Source organism: Punica granatum, chromosome 8 (genome assembly GCF_007655135.1).
Source record: "Punica granatum isolate Tunisia-2019 chromosome 8, ASM765513v2, whole genome shotgun sequence".
In the NCBI taxonomy this organism is placed as follows: Eukaryota; Viridiplantae; Streptophyta; class Magnoliopsida; order Myrtales; family Lythraceae; genus Punica; species Punica granatum.
This window is the reverse complement of record NC_045134.1, coordinates 293,502-313,388: the sequence shown is the minus strand read 5'-3', so window position 1 is coordinate 313,388 and position 19,887 is coordinate 293,502. Positions and strand designations below refer to the sequence as shown.

The following is a 19,887-nucleotide window of genomic DNA, read 5'->3' as shown; positions in this document are numbered from 1 at the left end:
TCAAATTTAAACAAAAAAAAAAGGAGGAGAAAAAGGGAGGAGAAAAAAAGAGGAGGAGATAACAGGAGGGCTTAGCCCACGCCGCCTACCTACCTAGAGAAGAACGTAATGGGCTTATATATGGGCCGAGGTTGCTGGAGATGGGCTTTATTGGGCCAGAATGAGAATCAAACAGGCCCAGAACAATGTCGCCAGGACTCCCCGTCTCTCGTACAAGAGAAGAACAGAGAACAGAAATCTCCGAAGTCCGAACAACAGTGGTGTTGACTGACGTCAAAATAAAACATTTTCTTTCTTTCTTCTTCTTCCTCCTCCCTTTTACTAATAAAAATATTTTAAAAAAAGAAAAAGAAAACCAGAGGCAGAAATTGCTAAAAGGTCCTTCCTTCCTCTCTCTCTATCCTTTTTCCCTTTCTCACTCGCACATTACAGAAAAGAAAATCTCTCTCTCTCTCTCTCTCTCTCTCTCTCTCTCTTAACCGCCTCAACTCATTCTCTCTCTCTGTCCTGTCGCCATTGTTCCTTCCTCCGCCCTCTCTCCCTTATTGCTCTGGATGCTCTGGATTCTTGCTCCGTTCTCCCTTCCTCCCATTCCCTAGCACCTCCCCGACGCCGGAACCCCCCCCCCCCCCCCCCCCCCACCGGCGAATACTCCCGCTAGGTACAGCTCGTCCCCACCCCTCAACCCTCACCTCCACCTATACCTGGGGCATCGGATTGCTCCGGTCCACTCCAAATTCGATGAAACCTGTGACCTACTAGGGTTTTGGATTTTTATCTTGTGCAATTAATCGGCCATGGCCGGTACCCGTAAAAGGGGAGGGAACAAGGTCGCGACCAAGCGTCAGTTGAGTTTGGGCGATCTCGTTCTTGCCAAGGTTAAGGGCTTCCCCGCTTGGCCTGCTAAGGTTTGACTTCTCTCTCCCCACTCCACTCCACGCCATCCCCACCCCCGACCCCTCGATTAGATTAGTGCAATTCTGCGATTATTATGTTGTTTCACCTACTGTGTGCTTTTCTCTAGTTTTTTTTTTTTAATTAAGCATTTTGCTTGTTTTTAATTTAGTTGAGGGATTTGTGGTAAGCTAGACTTGATTCCGTTCTTCTTCTCTCTCGAGTCTGCTGGCTTTTCTGCTTCTTCTGCTGGCTTGGTTCTGTCTTCTTGATTCTCTTACTTATCTGCTCGGCACATGAAAAAGTGATGCCCTCTCGTTTGCCTACAGCATCAAAACTGATCTCTATGGGAATGCATACTGGTTTAGTCTAGGTCTAGAATACGTACATCAATCTGGTTTAATTTGATGGTATGTTGGGGAGTCCTTCTCCTTTTGGTGCTTTGGTCCCGTTAATTGGCTAGAGTTCGATGTTCTCCGATCACATTTGTGTATTTTCAGTTGGTCTTATAGTTTTCACATCTTATATGAACTTGGGTTTTGAACTTTTCAGGTTAGCCGACCTGAAGATTGGGATAAAACTCCCGACCCCAAAAAGATTTTTGTTTATTTTTTCGGAACCGAAGAGATGTAAGTATCGTTGGCTTTACACTTTGCCCTTGTTTGTCTTGTCCAATAGTTTATGGTTTTACGATAAGTTCTGGTAATTGGCGATGCTACAGGGTCCGTTTGTGCGCCCGCGTTTATGTTCTGGCTTTGATTTTTGTGATAACACTTCTTGGTTGTATTAAATTTTATGGACTTCACATCTTTCACTCTGCGACTAGCCTTGGTATCCTTAAAAAACCCTGATATGATGCTTCATATTGAGTTTAGAGCCCCGATAATCCCTGTTAAAAATTGAGCATCCTGGTGTATGCTTCTTTCTTTATTCTACTGGCATTGGAGAGATTCTGATTTGGCTGCGAGCTTTAACCTCTCCATTGACATAAGGAAAGGAGTAGAAATCTCAATGTCTTGATGGATATATTGCTCCGCTGATGCATATACATTGAATCAAAGCTCTATCTGTATACTATTGTGATATATATTCTTTTTATTTCCACAATGTCACGCCTTCATGTTATCTTTCAACTGCAGAGGTTTTATTGCTCCTGCTGATATTCAAGTATTCACTAGTGAGACAAAGAGTAAGTTGGTTGCTCGGTGTCAAAGTAAAAGTAAATTAGTGAAGTGCTTTGCTCAAGCTGTGAAGGAAATTTGTGCTGCTTTCGATGAGTTACATAGTAAACAATCAAGTAGTTTGAGGGATGACACGGATGAGTTGCAGAAATCTGTTGATGGATCAGAGGATGATGGGGTAGAAAATGATGAAAAGGTGGGAATTGATCCTATGGGTTTCATTAAAGAAAGAGCTAATGAAGACAGCAATGATAAGGGCTCCAAGTTGGACCAGTGCTCGCCTGGGCAATTTGAAGATGATAATCAAGATGCTAAGCAATCTGCATTGTGCCATGGTAATGGAAGTATGTTTCCCACAGTTTCTTTGGACAAGAACAAAGACCCCAATGGTGTACGGGTCAAAAAGGATTCAGCCCCAGATGGTCCTTCCTTTTTAAACAGGAAAAGTTCTGGAACTAAAAACGATCATATTACTAAGCAATCTGGTAATGGAAAAAAAGCGTTTTCTAGTAGTCATAAATCCAAGACCGTGGTCTCATCTAAGAGAGAAAGCTCAAGTGGTGGCCTCAGTCATCTTGAGCATGGTGAGAAATCAGGAGATCGAAGAAAAGTGGATATTACCTCTGGTAGCAGTCAGAAGGAAATTTCTCGAGATGATCTGAAATTGGACAAGAAACACTTTCTAGAGAACACAAGTAATCTCGAGGAGGCTGATGGTCCTGCGGATGTGGAAACATCGGAAGAGCAAGGCCATGAAGATCCTTTTGGGGAGAAACTTATTGTTGTTCTTGGACTTGGAAAACCTAGTTTAGGGTGCGCTGATGTTCGGTTACATGCCAAAAGGTTGATGCATGCAGAAATGAATGTGGATACAAGGTCATCACTTCCAAAAGGCATAAAGAAAAAAGATGCTTCCGGTTCTAATGTCTCGGTTGATAAAGCAATTAAACAGTCGGATACTAAAAAACCCATTGCTCGTGTTAGAGAAAGCTCGGTTTCTGAAAAGAAAACAGGTGTTTCTGGGTCTGACAATCCTGGTGAGGAAGCTTCCCTTCCTATAGCAAAGCGTCGTCGCTGGGCATTGGAAGCCTTATCTGATGCTACCACTAGTGTTGATGATAGAGGGGGACCAAGAACTGATGCCATTTCTAGGATTGAAATATCGGCCACTCGGCTGCCCAAGAAGAGGAGAGCAGTCTGCCTTTATGAAGACGACGATGATGAACAGCCTAAAACTCCAGTTCATGGGGGAACTTTGAGGAGTGTGAAAGTTCCCCTAAATGTTGCAGATAATGCAAAAAGCACCGAAGCACCTGATGGAGATTCTGCTGTTCCAGGGATAAGTATGGATGGACAGCCAATGGAACCATCTTCAGAACCACTGGAGGAAGCTCCTTCTCCTTCACCAATGCGTGCCTTGGAGAAGAGAACTAAAAGGGAAACGGCTGTTCATGCTGTAAGTAGTTCCACGGGATCAGAATTTGAGCGTTCGTCGTTGAATGGGGTCAAAGCAAACTTGATGTCCCCAAAAAAGTCTCCTGGGCTTCTCATTGGCAAACCTATTGCAGAGCAACACAGATCCATTAAGCCTCAGATAAAGCCCTCAAAAGATGGTACACAAAAGAAGACTTCTTCTGGGTCCCATAAGGAATCAAATCCCTCTTCTAATGAGTTAAAGCCTTTGCAAAATCGAGCTACATCCCAAAGAAACAGGCCAGAATCCTCTATTGAAAGGTTGAAAGGTACCCCGAGGGCAATGTCACGACCATATGGATCTACAATGGCAGAAAATGCTGCGGACTTCAAACGTTCACGATCTGAAAGGTGTGCATATTGTGTGATTTTCTAGATTGATCTCTGTTATATGTTTTTATTTTATTATGTTGTGCTTTGTGCATCTCATCTAATTTCATTGCTCACAGACTCGACATTACTGTGGAGGATAATGATATTTTGTCGAGCACCTCCTCAAATCAGGATCCTGCTATGACCATGAAGCATCTTATTGCTGCTGCTCAGGCAAAACGGAGACAAACTCAGGCACTTAATTTTTCTGTTGGGACATTGAGCTTTCCTGCACTATTGAGCACTGGTACTCAAGGAATGAGCCCGAGCCCCACTTCTGGTCTGCACATGCTGCCTGGTCCCAGTAGTCTCTTGCAAGCAGAACTGCAGGGATCAAGCAACAAAATGAACTTAGCTTCTCCATCTGCCTGTACTGGATCACAAAATCAACATGATGCTGAAGATTTGGAGGAGAGAAGGGCTAATTCTGGTTCCAGGCCTGCTGGGGGATCATTAAGTGGCGGAACTGAGGCAGCTGTTGCTCGTGATGCGTTTGAGGGAATGATAGAGACCTTATCAAGGACTAAAGATAGTATTGGACGTGCCACTCGTCATGCTATTGATTGTGCCAAGTTTGGCATTGCCCATGAGGTATGCAGTTGGTGGTGTTTTCTTTTATTCGTTAGTGATTCTTTGACCAATTGATTGGAAAGGATGGTTTGACATGCTATGTTAATAATTAGCTCGTGCTTCATTTTGTATTGCATTGTCCAATTAAAATGTTTTGGGTGATTAGTTTGTCTAGTACATTCGTATTGTTATGATCGAAACCATGGTTATTTATGTATTAGAATTTTTAGTAAATATGGTTTCACGCCTCAGTCATATATGTTAAGTTTGATTCTTCAATGAGTATGCAACTAATGTTTTTGGCATCTAAAGTATATCCTGTTTTCACGTTAATGATTTGAACTGCTAGTGCGCATATATAAATTATTTATTGGAACAAATAGATAGATCTTCTAATGCCAGTAGCCTGACCGATGTAGTTTTCCTAAGACTGATGGTGCCATTCACAGGTTTGCCATTCACATGTCAAAGGCAAAAGATTGGACCATTCTAAATAGTTTCATCAAAGTTTTCCTGCAGTGAAAGAATTTTGAGTTTGTTGGTTAAGTGGAGTGCATTGAAATTTAAACAATAATTGGCTTGAGAGTTTTGTACTTAACCGGTCACATGTTTTTAATGGAAACACTTGTTTATTATTCCCAGAAAAGGCTTGGCTTGTGTAGGAAAATGATGAATGGCAACTGTCTTTCTCTCGGTTGTGAAGGAATCTGTCTGTAACTATTTATTGCGTGGGATGAGCTTTGATTACTTATTGCAGGTTGTTGAACTTCTGATTCGGAAATTGGAAAATGAGTCAAGTTTCCATCGAAAAGTGGACCTATTTTTTCTTGTTGATTCGATCACCCAATGTTCTCATAGCCAGAAAGGTATGGGCATTTTCTTGGAATACTTTTTTTCTAATGTGGCTTTAATGCAATGTTCTTTATTGAGGTTGGATTTTGTTAATCTTCTGACAAGTGCTATGTTTCAAGCAATAATTCATATTGAATGGCATGGTTCAATTGTCAACAACTTTTTTAGGTATTGCTGGAGCGTCGTACATTCCCATTGTTCAATCAGCTTTACCACGTCTCCTTGGTGCTGCTGCCCCTGCTGGAGTTGGTGCCCGTGAAAACCGGCGCCAGTGTCTCAAGGTCAATAGTCATGCTCAAAGGGTTTTCAACATATGCTATTTGGCTTTTTCACATTAATCCTTCTTTCTTTATCAGGTTTTGCGTTTGTGGCTTGAGAGGAAAATATTGCCTGAATCTGTTCTTCGGCACTATATGGATGAAATTGGAGTATCGAATGATGATGCAACTAGTGGATCTTCCTTGCGACGTCCTTCTCGAGCTGAACGTGCTGTGGATGATCCAATTAGAGAAATGGAAGGCATGCTTGTTGATGAGTATGGAAGGTTGGATATCTTTCTTTGTCCTTTAATTTTTTTGGTTTATATTCTAACATCATTTTTGGGGTTTTAGTGTAACTAAAATTTAGAAGGGAGGTAGCTAAAATTGACAATGATGTGGCAATGTCTTATGTTAGATATTGCATCTCATACGATGCATTTAATTTCCAAATGTGTTTTTTGGGAATTAAAGTCATCCCTTTGAGGATTTAACTGTAGCATGCACTGCTATCTAACTTTTAGAACTGTAGCATCCTTGCTGCTTCATTTTTAGTTTATATAAATAAGGTGAATTGATGTAAAAGAATGGATGTACATATATGTGCATATGGCCTGTGAAATTGATAAGGTTGTCGCCTGTAGGAGAGAGGGAGGATGGATTATGGGGATTTGGGTGGGGGGGTTGGTTGGTTGAGGAGGACAGTAAAAAAGATGATTTGGTTAGACATAATTATGTCAGTAGGTTTGTCCACCCTTGTTGCATTCACATGCACTAATCCTTTTTTTTTTTGCGTGTTTGGAGAAGTACTCATCCTTGTTTTTGAGGTAGAAGACTCATCTTCATTCATGATTTTGTCTTGCCATCAATTTGATGATTTTTCACGTATGTGTTTTATCAGCAATGCGACGTTTCAGTTGCCGGGGTTTCTACCTTCTCACGTCTTTGAAGATGATGATGAAGATGAGGATCATGAAGATCTTCCTATCATTCCCACCAAGGGGGGTCGTGTTGATACTTCAACTGAAGAGTCAGCTCATGTTTCAGGGGAGGCAAGAGCATCTGATGCCACTCCCAGTGACAGGCGCCATTGTATTCTGCAGGATGTTGATGGCGAGCTGGAAATGGAGGATGTCTCGGGACATCCTAAGGATGAAAGGTCTTTGAACATGCATGATGTTGATTTGGTGTCACAGTCTCAGGAAGCTGATGAGATTCGTGAACCTGCCTCTGCAAATTTCGAGGAAGCTCCTCCAATACCTGAGGGCTCACCACCGTTACCACTTGATTCCCCTCCTCTGCCGCCACCTTTGCCACCTTCACCACCACCTCCGCCACCCCCCCCTCTGTCTCCGTCTCCACCGCCACCTCCACCTCCGCCGCCGCCACCTCTTCCCTCGCAGCCACCTCTCCCTCCAGCGCCTTCCTCAGGACCTCCACCTTTCATTAGCACGACAGTGGCACCCCCCCAACATCCATTGGCATCTCAATCAGCAGTCACAGCTCAATCAACATTTCAGTCTTCCCCTCAGTTGATATATCAACCACCAGTCGCTTGCGAGTATTCTGGTCCATCAAATGTAAAGCATCCTTCTTTTGATAAATTCTGTTTAGTTGTGTGTCTTGAATGCCTCTGGACTAAGTCGTCTTCTCTGTACAGGGCAATCAAGCTGTGCAGATGGCTTCGCAGAATCTTCATGGGGTTCATGCTGATACTTCTGGAAAGAGTGAGTTGTTAATGCAGCAACCACCTTTGTTTGTCCCAGTGGGAGTTAATTCTCAAGAGCCTTCGGGATTTAATCCTTCGAGGCAATCTGATTTTGGGCATAGTGGCCAATATTTGAGCTCCCAAGCTTCCCAACCCCACCAACAATATCAGCAAAGTAATACGCCTTATGCCAAGAGGCCACCACATATTATTTCAACCCAAAATGTGTCAAGCCAGTATTCCTATACAAAAGCACCCATTCCTCAGCGTCCTCATGCTCATCAGTATTCATATCCACCTCCAGATACCCGGAGGCAGTTTGCTTCTGATGAGTCATGGAGGTCAACTACTGAATTTCATGCTGATAAACAGAGCGGTTCATGGATGAACGGAACAAGAAGTTCTTCCGCTCCAAGTGGAGCATATTCTCAAGAAGGTATGGCATTCAAGTAGATAAGGCCTTCAAACAAGGTCTGGTATAAACATAACATTGGCCATGATTCCATTGGCAGGTTACTTTCGGCCGCACTTTGAAAGGCCTCAGTCAAAAAGCTTGTCTTTTCACCCCTCATCAATGAACAATCCTCCTCCTCCTCCTCCTCCTCCTGTTCCAGGTGGCTGTGCTGCAATTCGATTTAATGGTGCTGTTAGATAGTCAATTCAGCTCTTATGGCAGCTATTGATTATTTTTGGACTGTATTTCTGCAGGTCATTCCGGTGCACGCATGATGCCATCTAGACCAGATATATCTTCATTAAATTGCTGGCGACCAGCTTAAGGACTGTAGATTCTCTGGTAATTTTGTTGCTCACTTATTTACTGCAGTATGACATAACCTGTCTGCAGTTGGAAACTTACCTTTCTGGTGGTCCATCCATTCCATTTCTTCCTTCCTATTTGATGAGGCAAATCCTGGAAGAATAGATATCCATGAGACCATGAGTGATTGGTGGATTTACTGAATTACTAGAAACATCTTCTGAGGCATTGTCACGAGCTGTTTGAGCAATACTATTATAGTGTAGTTGCTGACTGCTGAATCAGTATTAACATCAAGGAAGCCTCGAGTCTCCTCGATTTGAAGCAGAATAGATAGCTAGTGGGCACAGAAGTAAATCAGCGTCCAGTTTTATTCTTATTTCGATATGGGTGGTGTCTCGTTGATTTTGTAGGTTTTTTATGCCCTTGTGGAATTGGAGAAGGCTTAAATTATGCAACTGTTTTAGTGGGGTGGGGAATAAATTTAGAGTTATTTATTCCCTAATGATTTCATAGCCATGATGGAAGGAGCTAGAGTCATGCTTAGTTATGCAACCATCTCTGGGTATTATGTGGATTCTCTATCTTGGTGTTGTGTGGATAGACTCTTTTATGATTCAGAGTAATTGAAAGTGTTGTTGGAGAGAGGTATGAGTTGTGGAATTTTCTGCTTCAGGAGGAGATTCCTATTGTCATTCCGTTGGGAGTTGTCATCGATGGAACATGTCGGGACAGTTGACAGGACTGTGTACATTGTAGATTTTTCCTGACAAATGTATCCCTTGGAAGATTTGCCTGCAATATATAGGACCCCCCACCTTCTTTTTCCTGGTCAGTACATCCGTTTCTTCATACTTGTAGTTATGCTGGTACATCGTACAAGAATTTATAATTTTGCCAAAGGGGAAAAAAAGAAAAACTATTTTGTTGGTCTCCACCTTGCATCTGTCCATTCGTGAAGTTTTAATCTGTTTGCTCTTTTTTCTTGTACATATACATACACATATATGTAGATATGTGTGTGTGTGCGTGTGTGACATGACCCACCCTTGGCTGTTCCATTGCTGTCTTTAGGATTAGTTTAGTCTTCTGTTGAATCAATTGAGACTGTCATATATATGTCTCTGATAAACTGAACCCCATTGGTTTGTAATGGCACAGAATTAAAAATTGTGTGATATTTTAGCTGATAAGTAAATATAATTATATACAACTGTTCGTGACCCGTTAATGATGCGGTGTCGCTTCCTCGCACATGAAATTTGTTTGGCAGTAAGAGTAGTATGAAGAGATGTGATGTAGGAAAGTAATGGAGCACTCAAATGTATTGTAGGGCCGGTCGGGTAGCCAAATAATAAAAGGGTGTAGTAGGGGGGCCGGGATAGCTCGGATGTTTGATTCCTGGCGAGTGCATTTAATAATTTGCATGCGGTGGGATGGTAGGGCATGAATGAATGAATGAATATGTAAAAACTGCAGAAAAAAGAATGCAAGCTTTTACTTTGGATTCATTAATCGTTGATAAAAACACGTGATAAATAAATGGACAGAAGCGGGCAGAGGAATTATTTCTTGGGTTGGGCCGGGCCGATTGTATATTTTCTTCCTCCTGCAAAATTGGGTAAATTTTCTTGAGTGACTGAGAGCTTTATTAAGACCCTTGATTGACGCGGGCTTCCAAGGATGGGCCCACTATTGTTCCCCTTTTCTTTTTCTTTTTTTTTCCTTTTCTTTATTTTCAAAGACTAATAAACAATGACTGTCGGCTCTTTTACTTACGACACTTAACAGGGTCTTGGTCGTATTCTTCGCAGGAAGATGTCCAAATTCAATTCCAACTGCAACTGATAAAACTCACTCATCTCGTCATCATCTTCTTGGGCCATTGCAGCTGCCTATGGAGCTACGTCATGTTACGGCTCATAATGAGATCAATACATCTGCTAGAGCAATGCATTTACTTTTCTTTTTTTTTTTTGTTCCCCCAAGTGTATATATAATGTTATAGCGTATCAATCAAATGTACAAACTACGTTGTAAAATTTTCCACAAGTTTCTCTTTTCTCCCATGCAAAAGAAACATCCTGGCAACTCGTTTAGTAAAAGAACGGATTTTATTTTTTAACTGCCATCGAGGTCCACCTTTGGACCCACTGAAGATCAGATACTTCAAGTAAAGGCCCGCCCCCACCGTCCTGATTTAAAGATCTCGCGTGGCAGCTCACCGTGGCCTTAAACCGTTTTGCAGTCTTTGCCAGTCTCTGTCTCAACTGAGGTTTAACCAAAATCCACCCAATACTGCCAGTCACTCAAACCGCGGCCCTGGGAGTGCCAGCCACAATCAAAGTAACCCTATTGTTCGCCGGATAGTGTGTTCTGAGAAACATTTTTTTTTCCCCCCTGGAAAACATTCTTTCTTTTCTAAAAAAATGCACTTGAGAAAAGTCCTTCCATAAAGGTGCGTTTTGGAAAATGTATTCCTGGTAGGACGTGTTTTGGAAAATGTTTTCCTGGTAAGATGAGTTTTAGAAAACGTTTTCCTGGCAAGACTCATTTTCAGGAAGAAGGCAAAACGGAACTCCTATTACGTGTTTACCAAGGTGCTGGCAACTAGTTGCCCGACCTACACGGATATTGGTCGAAGCGGAATATGCTTAGCCTGGGCAAGCCCATGTTTAGTCCCTACCCTTTGCACGTTTAGTGCCAAAGCATCCGGAATTATTGATTGCCGCTCTTCAATATCAGAAATTCCGCTTTTGGTTCATTTTATCGAAAGTACAATGATCGAAACAGTAAGACTACATCCAATACAAAATTATAAATACAAATACATAGCTACTCTCCCACCTAGGATTATTACCTGGGTGTCTGAACTAACCACTCGGCTTTCATCCTTCTGCTCTCGCTATCATCATATATATCTACTTACCAATTTAAATTCACGAAAGGCTGCCCTGCCGTGGGAAAAATCATACAAGTTAAAAAAGTGATGGATTAAAAGAAAAAAGAAAAAAAGAAAGACCCAAGAGATGAACAAGAAAGCGGTGCAGACGATTGAGGGATGGGTTTGGGTCAATCAAGTGCAGCCTTGTTCCTCCGGGTAGTTAAAGGTTTGGGCAAGCCATCAAAGATGGGTCTAGTTATGGCTGCAGTTGAAAGTGACTGCAAGTCAGGTTTCATGCTCCACCTGGGAGTCGGCCATATAGATGACAAGCTACTGGTTTCCTGATCCTGCAGATTGGAAGTGCTCGATGACTTTCTCACACTGGACAGGCTGCTATCGGCCCCGATTAGATCCCCTAAACCTGCTGGATTCATATCCGCATCGCTCAATAATGTTCTGCTGGTTCCTTTGGATCTTAAGGCTAAACCTTTTCCTGCTGTCGCAGAAAATCCCCCACTTCCACCACTAGCATCCTCCTTCAGCACCATCTCTGGGGATTTTTTCGCAAAATTAGACTCCGACTTCTGACGCCTCCTAACTAGTTTCTCGATCCATCTATCAGACGACTCCTCTGCACTGGGCATGTAATCTGCCACGTCACCCTTCTCATCAAGAAAATCAATGACTAGGCTTTTGGATTTCCTATGCCGGCCCAAAGGCGGGTTCACAGTCGGGGTCATCCTGATAAACAGTCCATCTTCCAGGCAATGAGAACCTCCCTTAGATTCAAGCCCATAGTAACCCTGCAATGAGCTCATAGCAGGGGAAACCTTCTGCTGAGACGACTTCAGCCAAGGTGACTGGAAAGAATCCAAAAGATTGCTTGCATGGTGAGGTGGGGTCCGCTCAGAACTGCTCTCTCTGCAACAATTTCAGAGAGTAAAAAGCAAATAAAACTTAACCATTAAGTTTGATATAGCAATATTGACATACCAGAAACCTGAAAAGCTTGTTATATTTGAGAAAAGTAACATTCATATACAAACTATATTAATATCATATTGACAAGATGACTTCTAGATGAGACATCTTTGTTATACATGTTGACAATTAGTCCAAGAAGAAATGGGCCAGAAATGTTATTTGCAAATACTTTGCATAACCATATACTAGAAATAAGCCAATTTAGCTTAAAAAGAAAAATCAGGTTCCTCATAATATTCAAATGAAATTCACACAACAAAAAATGATATCTACATCACTATATGTTGGCCAGTGCATTTTACAGGCTAATTTATTCCATCTGAGAGCATACTATAGTCAATAACAGATAACGGTAAGGCAGGTCAAGGCATCTTGGGCTTTGTTTCTCCAAAATACAGATGAGAAGGTGCCCACCAGATATTGAAAAAATATCAGATCTTGGATAAGATACTGCGCCTATTACTTCACGGAAATCCTACTGTGTATCAGGTCACTCTGGAGAGAAAAATCAGTAACTTTTGTGATAATATTGCCCCGCAAAACAGCGCCCTCCCCGCCCTCCCAAAAAAAAAAAGAAAGAAAGAAAATCATAGCTCCTGCACTATTATAAAGCAGATCCTAACAATATTTACAACCATTATTTTGTTCAAAAAAAAGGTTATGTTTCTGAATTTAAATTGTTCACATTCGACCTAACATGACTAGGAAGATATGCAACAAGCAAAAATTATGAAAATACCATATCATGTCAATCAAGTGATCAGCTGCATATGCATGAACTGTAAAAGTATCTCATTTAGAGTTACGCATGTTAGCACCCTCTGGCAGCGGAAGGGACACAAGACATCTTCCTGGTAGGAGAATATCCAGTAAATCTAGAGCAAATAATTATACAATCCATTTCAGACACATGCATATAGTACCATTACGACAAAAAAAATCAGAGTGATTCATCTATGCAGTCGCATTGAGCGAAACTATCGGGATATCATACTCGACAAGTAATTGGTAAAAAATTTACATATGTCCAAAGTGCTTCCCTAATGTGAATGTTGAATTTGTTAAATGTGCGTGTGTGAAGAAAGAACATATACATACCCAATGTCATTGGAACCAGTTGACAAACAAGTAGAGGGAGGGTGTCTTCCAGGTAGGGGAACGTGGAGTGACTTGAGAGCAAACATTTGAATATCCGTAACTAAGCCGTTCAACCTTTTGAGATCAGCCACCTGACATATCACAGTGTGTTGATCCACAAAGATGATGACATAATTTTTAAACAATTGAACAACAGAACTAGAGCAGTCTAAGGAATTAGACCTGTGCATTTTTATTAACAAGATGATTTTAGTAAGTGTTTATAGGAGACAGTTGTCACCCCTTCATTTTAAGGCCAGGCTATTCAAAATTCTCAGCATTAACATCAAGGTAAAAGATGTGATTGAAAGATTCAAAGCTTTCTACTGGTTAACACCTTTCCTTGCTTCCTATTGAAAGCTCCTGCTACCTAATCACGACAGAGAGATATATTTACAAGTCAAAATCCTAACAAACATCTTAGATAGAACCAAAAGTTCTTCCTTCCTTTTAAAAAAAAAAAAAAAAATTGGAATCGACCCCTATATCCACACAGCAACAGAAACATACAACTTTAGCATGTATTGAATCAATAATGATGCAATAACAACTAGCCAACCCCAAGTGATTATCACATTGTCAATGTCTTCCCAAGGGAGATTGAAATCACAAAAGCGGGCGGTCTACAGGCCGAGTGGACTCTGAAGTTTGTTCTGTTACCCGTTTAAGAGATTTTATAGGGTCGCATAGCATATATGGGACGTACAGACAGACAGTTTCTGCTTTGATGATGAATAGAGGATTAGCTTTGTAAATCATTCTAGTTTCCTACAGAAAACTTTCCGCTTCTTTCTTGCGATGCAATCTAACTTGAATATATATATATATAGAGAGAGAGAGAGAGAGAACAAAAACATATAGGCAGAAAAGCGGGGAGAGAGAGAGAGAGGGGGGGGGGGGTGGGTTCAAAAAATGACGAATTCGCACCTCGACACCGTATCTGATGGCGACCCCAGCAAGAGTATCAAACTTAGAGACAGGATGTTCAATGTAGGCGGGAAGAGACGAAGTGGACGCTGATAGTGGTGGTGACGACCAAGAGACAGGTAAGAGCTGATTTGACATAGATGAAGCGCTACCGGCGTAATCAGGATGATCATCATCGTAGAAGTCGAAGCCACCGTTGGTTGGGGTGCGATCTAAAGATAGATATTCCGTTGGCGTTATTGATTAACCTGTAATCCATGGCGTGATCAGTGAACAGAAACGCACCTTCGACATGGCCATGAAAGGGGGAGCGGCGTTGTTCGGGGTCTCTCTCCATCCAAGCCTCTCAAAACTGAGGAGCACACATGCATACGGACGGACGGACGGACGGAGAGCAGGGGGAATTAGGCAGGATAAGTCCAGAAGAACCCTAAGGATCCATTCCCTGAGATGAGATGAGATCTTAATTCAAAGGGCAAGCAGATGGGAGAAAATGAGAGAGTTCTATTAACCACGGGGAGGAGGAGGAGGAGGAGGGAGGAGGACTAGGACTCGGAAGAGGAATTGAAGGTCCCCATGTGTCGTCGACTCGTCGCCATAATAATATTAATTAATTAATTAATTAATTAATAGCTTATCTATGCCTCCTGACCCTGAGGAATGAATGAATGAATGAATGAATGGCAACCTAATCTAAATTCCCCTAAATCTTTCTGCAGAAGGAAGGAAGGAAGGAAGGGGAGCGGGGGAAAGCCAGACGGTAAGAGGAAGGCGAGAAGGGGAAGAGGAAGGTGAATTTTATTTTTAGCATCTATCTATCTATCCATCTATCTATGAATTGAAGACGATGATGGTATCGCATTATATCAAATCGACTTAAAATAGCTTTAGTTATTAACTAAAAATTAAAATTAGCTTATTATCTTTTATTATATGCCCTATCACGGAGACAAAACGACAGGCAGATAGATGATCGAACGAACAATCGATCGATCCATCAAATCGACTTAACAAAACCAGACGGATCGATCAGAATGCTCTGCTCTCCCTCTGCCCGCCCGGCTGAATGATATCAGATACTGAGGTGGTGATTAATAAGACAACTGAAAGAATAGAAAAGAAACCGCGCGAAAGGTGGGGCCCATCACATATCCATTGTGTGCGCCTGTCGCTCTTTCTATTCGTTCTAGCTTTAGTTACGTGATCTGAACTTAAAAAGGAAAGAAGCCCAATAGCAGATGATGACCTTAATCCTAACTTTTGATTCAGCCCAGCACGATAATAGATTAGGGGCCGACAAAGACAAGTCTAATAATGGCTCTTTGACTCAGCTTGAGAAGCGTACCGTCCCTATGAATCGGCCCGGATATCATCTCTCCGTTAATGTTATTATATTAAAAAGGGAAAATATCAAATTTAATCCTCAACCTTAAGCTATTTTTCTATCTTAGTCCTAAATCTTTTCTTTGATTGGATTTTGTTCTCAATCTTTTTCGCGCGGTATGAGTTCAGTCCTTCCGTCCAAAATTCCATCCATTTTCCCTGACATGTATATTCATCAAATAAGAGTGCGCTACAGGCACGACAGATCACTAGTACTATAGAGCAAATCCGATTCTTTTGTTAATTAGATCCGTAGGTCGAACTAAGATATTTTCGATTCTTTTAGGATTCCAGCCATCTGTCATTGCGTGAGACGATGAAAGAGAAGCGATGATTAAAATCCTAAAAGAATCGAAAATATCTTAATCATATTTACGAATCTGATTAAAAAAAGAATCGAATTTATTCTATAACAACCGGTTTAGAGTAACAGTGATTTATCGTGCATGTAGTGCACTCTCATTTGACGAATATACATGTCCGGAAAAATGGACAGAATTTTGAACATAAGAATTGAACTTATACCGCGCGAAAAAAATCGAGGACGAAATCCAATCAAAAAAAAAGTTTAGAACTAAGATAGAAAAAGAGCCAAATATTGAGAACCAAATTTGACCTTTTCCCTATTAAAAAATAAAAATAAAATAAACTAACTTCAACCATACGAATCTTTTGGCCGCATTCAACATAGGAATTGCAATTTCGCCCAAAAAGGAAATGAAGAATTGGAATGAATTAAATTCGTACATACATCTCTTGAAGCCAAACTGTATATATATATATATATATATATATATATAAACTGCTACTCGCATTGGCAAATATCAATACAAACTAATTACATACTTGGATAGTTGATCGACCCCACCTTTACCTTTCTAAAGATCCATTATACCTCATTCGGATTCCGATTCTTACCACACGCACTCAACCTCTTACTCGTCTATCCAAAACGTAAAAAACTGGGACTTAAACATTAGCGGTAAACGGAACAAGAAGTAACAATTTTTACTTCCTTCCGTATACAAAATTGGGAACACCATACTCCATCGACAATACCCTGCATCTGCCAAGAGCTAAGCATAGTCAGTACAACCAAAATTCACTTGTGTCAATTATTATGAAGAGTTAAGTATATCTAATAGAGAAGAGTGAATCGGTATATATGCTGCTCGGTTAGAATTAAAAATGATGTATAATTAATAATAGGTTATCATCATTATTCTTAAGTCTGGTCACCCGTACTGTAACCTGCAGGACAGGATTAACAAAAAATATAACCCCTTCATCTTTTCCACTCTGCTGGAGGATGATGAAGTAAAGCTGACTCAAGATCTGACTGTACCAAACATTAATTTACATTACCTGTGGGAATCAGTCTCCTAACCAAGATAACGGAGAAGCACCCCGTCATTGCCTAGCACGAAGCCCTTCTTATCATTGATAAACCTGCATTGAGAAATAACAAAAATCATAGTCCAATCAACAGTTAGATTAGACCTGAAAGCACCAGACAAGTTTCTTGAATGTTCTTTTCTCCAATGTGGGTGATCCAAATTAAACTATAATTTTCGACAAAGCAAGTGCCGGTTTCTTCTTCTAGTAAAGCATATATCAAACAAGGAAAAAGGAGTTCACAATGTAGTGGATAACACAACTCCTTGTAAACAATTGCCTGTTCTGATTTTTTTTTTTTCCCCGGGCCAATTTTGTAATTGTTGCCAATGGAGGGCGGCAGAATCAACTCACTTCACCGAGTAGAGATTTGCAGCAATATTATCAGCAGCTTTGTCACGGGTCCATGTCTTTCCACCATTGGTGGTTCTCAACAAAATCCCACTGCCCCCAGCTGCCCAAGCCTCTTCCTGCACAAATATTTGCAGCGATATTATCAGCAAGTTTGCCCAAGCTGAGGACATATATTTCATTTTACACTACAAGCATAAGTTGGTTTAGTGACTAATAATATTACCATGGAACGGTAGCCAATATCAAGAATGCCAAATCCACGACTCTGCACAGGAACTTCTTCAAAATCCTCAGTGATCTGGAAATGGAAGATACATTACATATTAGAAGGAAGAGATGGACCAAATGCACTAAGCTAAAGCATGCCATATCGAATCTTGAGAGACAAAGAATAATTGAAACACGTCCGGCACACTCTGCATGATCAACATTTCATGAAAGCGTACCAAACATCCACCTACCCCACTGCCTTTGCTAAGATAAAGTCCTCCCCCACGAACGAGCAGCCAAAGGCCACCATCTGCCCGCCAACCCATGTTCTGAATTCTTCGTGCAACAGCCCTATTATGTGGTTGCCAAAAGGCCTGTAAACCGAATAAGAGTCTGATTACACTGCAGGTTTTCAGCTATGCGATCCTTTGAAAAGGAACAAAAAAAAGACAACATATTGACAGTGTCAATCTACTATGCAAAACTACAAAGGCAGCAGAGATTGAAAAGCATAACCCCCTATAATGTCTCAATCTGGGAGGAAAAAGGAACTATAACTATATTCACAAACTAAACTCCTTAGACTCTAATCAAGAAACCTAGATTCCTTAATTCTATGGAATAATTCAGAATCACTACTAATGTGCATGCTTGCTTTTATTGGCAATTTATGGAACAACGATATGTAAACTCAAATATATATTAAAAAAAAAAAAAACAGAACGCTCTGGATAACCAAGCAAAACAAGAAATCTACCTGTCCGGGCTCCCAGGTCAGATAGAAGTTACCACGGCTGGAAACAGCAACATAATTTCCATCAGGAGACCTATTAACTGTATTAAATGTTCCTGTGTAATAGCTTGCGCCGCTAATTCCACTTGAAACTGTTCTGGAGAAAGCAACAAAGCCATGTAATATTCATCAAACAAAGGGGATAAAATAAAAGAGGAAAACTGTAAAGCTATCACCTACTTGCCTATATTCATGGCTGATCATTCATATCCAATAGGGAACCGGAAGATGACTTGAGATGGTCATAAACCAGATATATCTAACAACTTCACTTCATTTTAGTTTATCTGTTGATATAGATATATATATATAATGGGATCTCATCTCACCTATTAAGAGTAGCGGAAACAGTCTCTTGAACAGCAGCTCTCCAGTTATAGCCCCTGTTAGCTGTGATGTATATTGCACCTTGATCAGTCACCATCTCCGCACTCTTTTCCCCAGTTGCCTTTATGTACACCTGAGCCCAACCAACCAGATGGAAATTTATATATATTATTAAATAAAAGAGAGACCCAATAAGAAGAAGAAGAAGAAAGAGACGAAAAAGTGCAAGTAGGAAGGAATAGGAGCATTCGTAGTAACCATGTCTCCAGGAAGTTCAGCACTGAGGGGAATTCTTTCCCAGGTTTCTCCAGCATCTGAAGTGTACAAAAGAATTGCAGGCTTTCCGACAATCCATCCCTCCTTTCCTTTGAAGCTGATGGAGTTGAACCTGTAGTTGAAATCCTCGTCTTCAGCTGATGGTATCGACCTGGGCACCCAAGTCGTTCCACCGTCCTTCGTCTCCAAGATTGTTTGCCTTGTTCCCAGTAGAAAACCTACGCATTCACATTTACAGCCAAGCCAGCCCGATGCGGACGCGGCGCTCAATTAAAGCTGGAAACCAGAGAGAAAACCGAAGAGAGGACGAGGACTACGACTAGAGAGAGAGAGAGAGAGAGAGAGAGAGAGAGAAGGCACCGTGGTTGAGGTCGTCCGGGACAAAAGCAATGTCAAGGAGGACAACGCCGGGGTCGATGGGAAGATACAACCTCTCCCACTCGGAAAGGGCTTCCTGTTCTGCCTTGACAGCAGCTGGCTGAGGAAGTCCTCCAATCAGAGGAGCAGCTACGGATAGCGACGAGACGGTGGCTGTTTTGGATAAGAATTGCCGGCGATTAACTGCGCAAGGCTGTCGCTGTTGACGTTGCTGTTGTTCATCAGAAGGGTGAGGAGGAGGAGGAGGAGGAGGAGGAACAGCAGCAGCAGCAGCTCTGGTGACGGGAAGAGGAAGCGGGAGCTGGTGAAGGCGCGGAGTTGCACTACTAGTGAAGAGAGATGTCAGGGATGGCTTCAGCATTAAGGCCATCACTCTCTGCTTGCTTGCTGCAGCTCAGCTTCTTTCCCCTTCCTCCTCTTCCGTCAGTGGCGGTAGCGCTCGCTCTCTCTCTCTTCTCTTTCTCTCTTTCTCTTATCCAGTAAGTGGAGTGGATTTCCTATCAAACGGCTACGCGGGCGATTTCCGCCTTCTCAAATCCGTTTGATTGGTTTGGATAGATATAAATAAGTCATTTGTTTATTTATTTAATCCTCTCCTTTCTTCTCTTTTCTTTTTTTCCTTCTCTTTTCGCGGTCAGCGTTTGATACGGTCTACAAATATTTTTTTTTCCTTTTTTCTTTTTCCGGAAAATACTTACGAGTCCCGAATGTGTCGAATTAAGATTTTCGCCCTTGCCGGATCTTTTTTTTCCGCTATCAGCCGCCAATAGAC

The 19,887-nt window shown here is 41.5% G+C and overlaps 3 protein-coding genes across 7 annotated transcripts; 1 reads left to right on the top strand and 2 right to left on the bottom strand.

Moving 5' to 3' along the window:
- Positions 1 to 427: 427 nt before the first annotated feature.
- Positions 428 to 10,172, top strand: LOC116187461 (ENHANCER OF AG-4 protein 2). 4 transcript variants are annotated; one of them, XR_004152062.1, is made up of 13 exons: positions 428 to 908; positions 1,447 to 1,523; positions 2,034 to 3,899; positions 3,998 to 4,511; positions 5,248 to 5,356; positions 5,511 to 5,623; positions 5,699 to 5,886; positions 6,501 to 7,179; positions 7,260 to 7,743; positions 7,820 to 7,921; positions 8,016 to 8,103; positions 8,744 to 8,898; positions 9,882 to 10,149. XR_004152062.1 is itself a non-coding variant. In XM_031516158.1 (12 exons), the coding sequence occupies exons 1-11, from the start codon at positions 798 to 800 to the stop codon at positions 8,084 to 8,086; spliced, it is 4,314 nt and encodes a 1,437-aa protein (XP_031372018.1). In that variant the 5' UTR covers positions 428 to 797; the 3' UTR covers positions 8,087 to 8,103; positions 9,882 to 10,172. The 4 variants fall into 4 exon arrangements, 2 of the variants coding, with proteins under 2 accessions (XP_031372018.1, XP_031372017.1); XM_031516158.1 differs by lacking the exon at positions 8,744 to 8,898 and having other exon boundaries at positions 9,882 to 10,172; XM_031516157.1 differs by lacking the exon at positions 9,882 to 10,149 and having other exon boundaries at positions 8,744 to 9,013.
- A 613-nt stretch (positions 10,173 to 10,785) lies between these two features.
- On the bottom strand, positions 10,786 to 14,828 carry LOC116187462. Its single transcript, XM_031516159.1, has 4 exons — positions 14,285 to 14,828; positions 14,000 to 14,211; positions 13,034 to 13,164; positions 10,786 to 11,872 (listed from the first exon to the last, which is right to left on the bottom strand). The coding sequence occupies exons 1-4, from the start codon at positions 14,334 to 14,336 to the stop codon at positions 11,140 to 11,142; spliced, it is 1,128 nt and encodes a 375-aa protein (XP_031372019.1). The 5' UTR covers positions 14,337 to 14,828; the 3' UTR covers positions 10,786 to 11,139.
- Positions 14,829 to 16,082: 1,254 nt separating this feature from the next.
- On the bottom strand, positions 16,083 to 19,643 carry LOC116187275 (photosystem II stability/assembly factor HCF136, chloroplastic). 2 transcript variants are annotated; one of them, XM_031515930.1, is made up of 9 exons: positions 19,098 to 19,643; positions 18,720 to 18,955; positions 18,464 to 18,594; positions 18,099 to 18,231; positions 17,593 to 17,715; positions 17,355 to 17,429; positions 17,132 to 17,247; positions 16,748 to 16,831; positions 16,083 to 16,442 (listed from the first exon to the last, which is right to left on the bottom strand). In XM_031515930.1, the coding sequence occupies exons 1-8, from the start codon at positions 19,483 to 19,485 to the stop codon at positions 16,765 to 16,767; spliced, it is 1,269 nt and encodes a 422-aa protein (XP_031371790.1). In that variant the 5' UTR covers positions 19,486 to 19,643; the 3' UTR covers positions 16,083 to 16,442; positions 16,748 to 16,764. The 2 variants fall into 2 exon arrangements, with proteins under 2 accessions (XP_031371790.1, XP_031371789.1); XM_031515929.1 differs by having other exon boundaries at positions 16,083 to 16,448; positions 19,098 to 19,642.
- Between the last annotated feature and the right edge of the window lie 244 nt (positions 19,644 to 19,887).